The sequence below is a fragment of the Trichinella spiralis genome (genome assembly GCF_000181795.1).
Source record: "Trichinella spiralis strain ISS 195 chromosome Unknown Scfld2, whole genome shotgun sequence".
NCBI lineage: Eukaryota > Metazoa > Nematoda > Enoplea > Trichinellida > Trichinellidae > Trichinella > Trichinella spiralis.
Genome location: NW_003526941.1, coordinates 2,644,638 through 2,645,660, shown reverse-complemented (window position 1 = coordinate 2,645,660; position 1,023 = coordinate 2,644,638). Strand labels below are relative to the sequence as shown.

At 35.2% G+C, this 1,023-nt stretch overlaps 1 protein-coding gene across 1 annotated transcript in view; it reads left to right on the top strand.

The window, feature by feature from the left end:
• Tsp_03082 (conserved hypothetical protein) overlaps positions 1-747 on the top strand; it is a gene marked incomplete at its 5' end in the record, with an annotated part of 2,175 nt that extends 1,428 nt beyond the window's left edge. The window contains 4 exons of the mRNA XM_003379372.1: positions 46-167; positions 234-314; positions 393-598; positions 651-747. Of these exons, the coding sequence (XP_003379420.1) occupies positions 46-167; positions 234-314; positions 393-598; positions 651-747 (506 nt within the window). The remainder of the gene's footprint in view (positions 1-45; positions 168-233; positions 315-392; positions 599-650) is intronic.
• Positions 748-1,023: the final 276 nt, after the last annotated feature.

The window sequence follows — 1,023 nt, the reverse complement described above, 5'->3', positions numbered from 1 at the left end:
TGTCATGTGAATGTAAAATGTATTCATCCGCTTAATTTTACACAGCATTGTCATGTCGAAGCTTGCAGTTGATTGCATATTTTATTCCACATTTGCATTCATTTTTTGAATCTCACCTCCCGGAAACTTCGCAACACCAGACGAGGCATTTTGTGCAGCTGCTCAAGGTGATATTTTTTTTCTATAATTTCTTCAACCGAAATTTTCATTTTTATTTTCAATTATAAATCTAGGATTATGAAGATCATGTGAATGAGATTTTCAACAAAATGGTTTCCATCGTGGAACTTTGTATTGTTCAATTACTTGACAAGGTAAGGTGAACCAACCGACCGATACGCATTATTATGCAGCGTTTGATTAAAACTGAACGCATTACTTTCATTATTTAGTGGTCGTTGAGCGGATCTCTTCCATCATCAGCTTTTCTGTTAATTTTTAAACAAATCAGACGCTTTCATGATAGTGTCAATGATATATTGAAACCGGACGATTTGAAAAAAGTAATGCTTCGTATATATGGTAGTATACGCAAGTCGGTTGATGCTGACTTGCAACGGCGTGGTGTCAATGCAAAAACAGCAAACGACGAATACAAGTGAATCAGTATTTTCTTTTAGTTGATTCATTTTTCATTTTTGAATCTCCAGGTTTGCGTGCGACGACTTTTGTCTGCTTGTGGAAACAATGCGAACCTTGCCTGCTTACAGTGATGCTGGTGAATTGTTGGATGCAGCTTTATTGTGAATATGATTTTTCCGGTCACATTGTCTTGTTCATCTATTTACCTTTTCTTATGAAGCTATACTAAACAAGTAAAATGAATAATTAATTTTTTTTAATTTCAATTTTATGCCACGTTGGTAATATTCAGCGCTATAAAATTTTAACATTCAGTTCAGTTCAGTTCAGTATTGCTGAGAAATCTAAATCCAAGTTGCTGGTCCAGTTGTTGGAGCTTGCTCTAATTAGCTTTATCCATCGTCAAAAGTTGGAATGTGAACAAGTCGTGTCGATGATTTC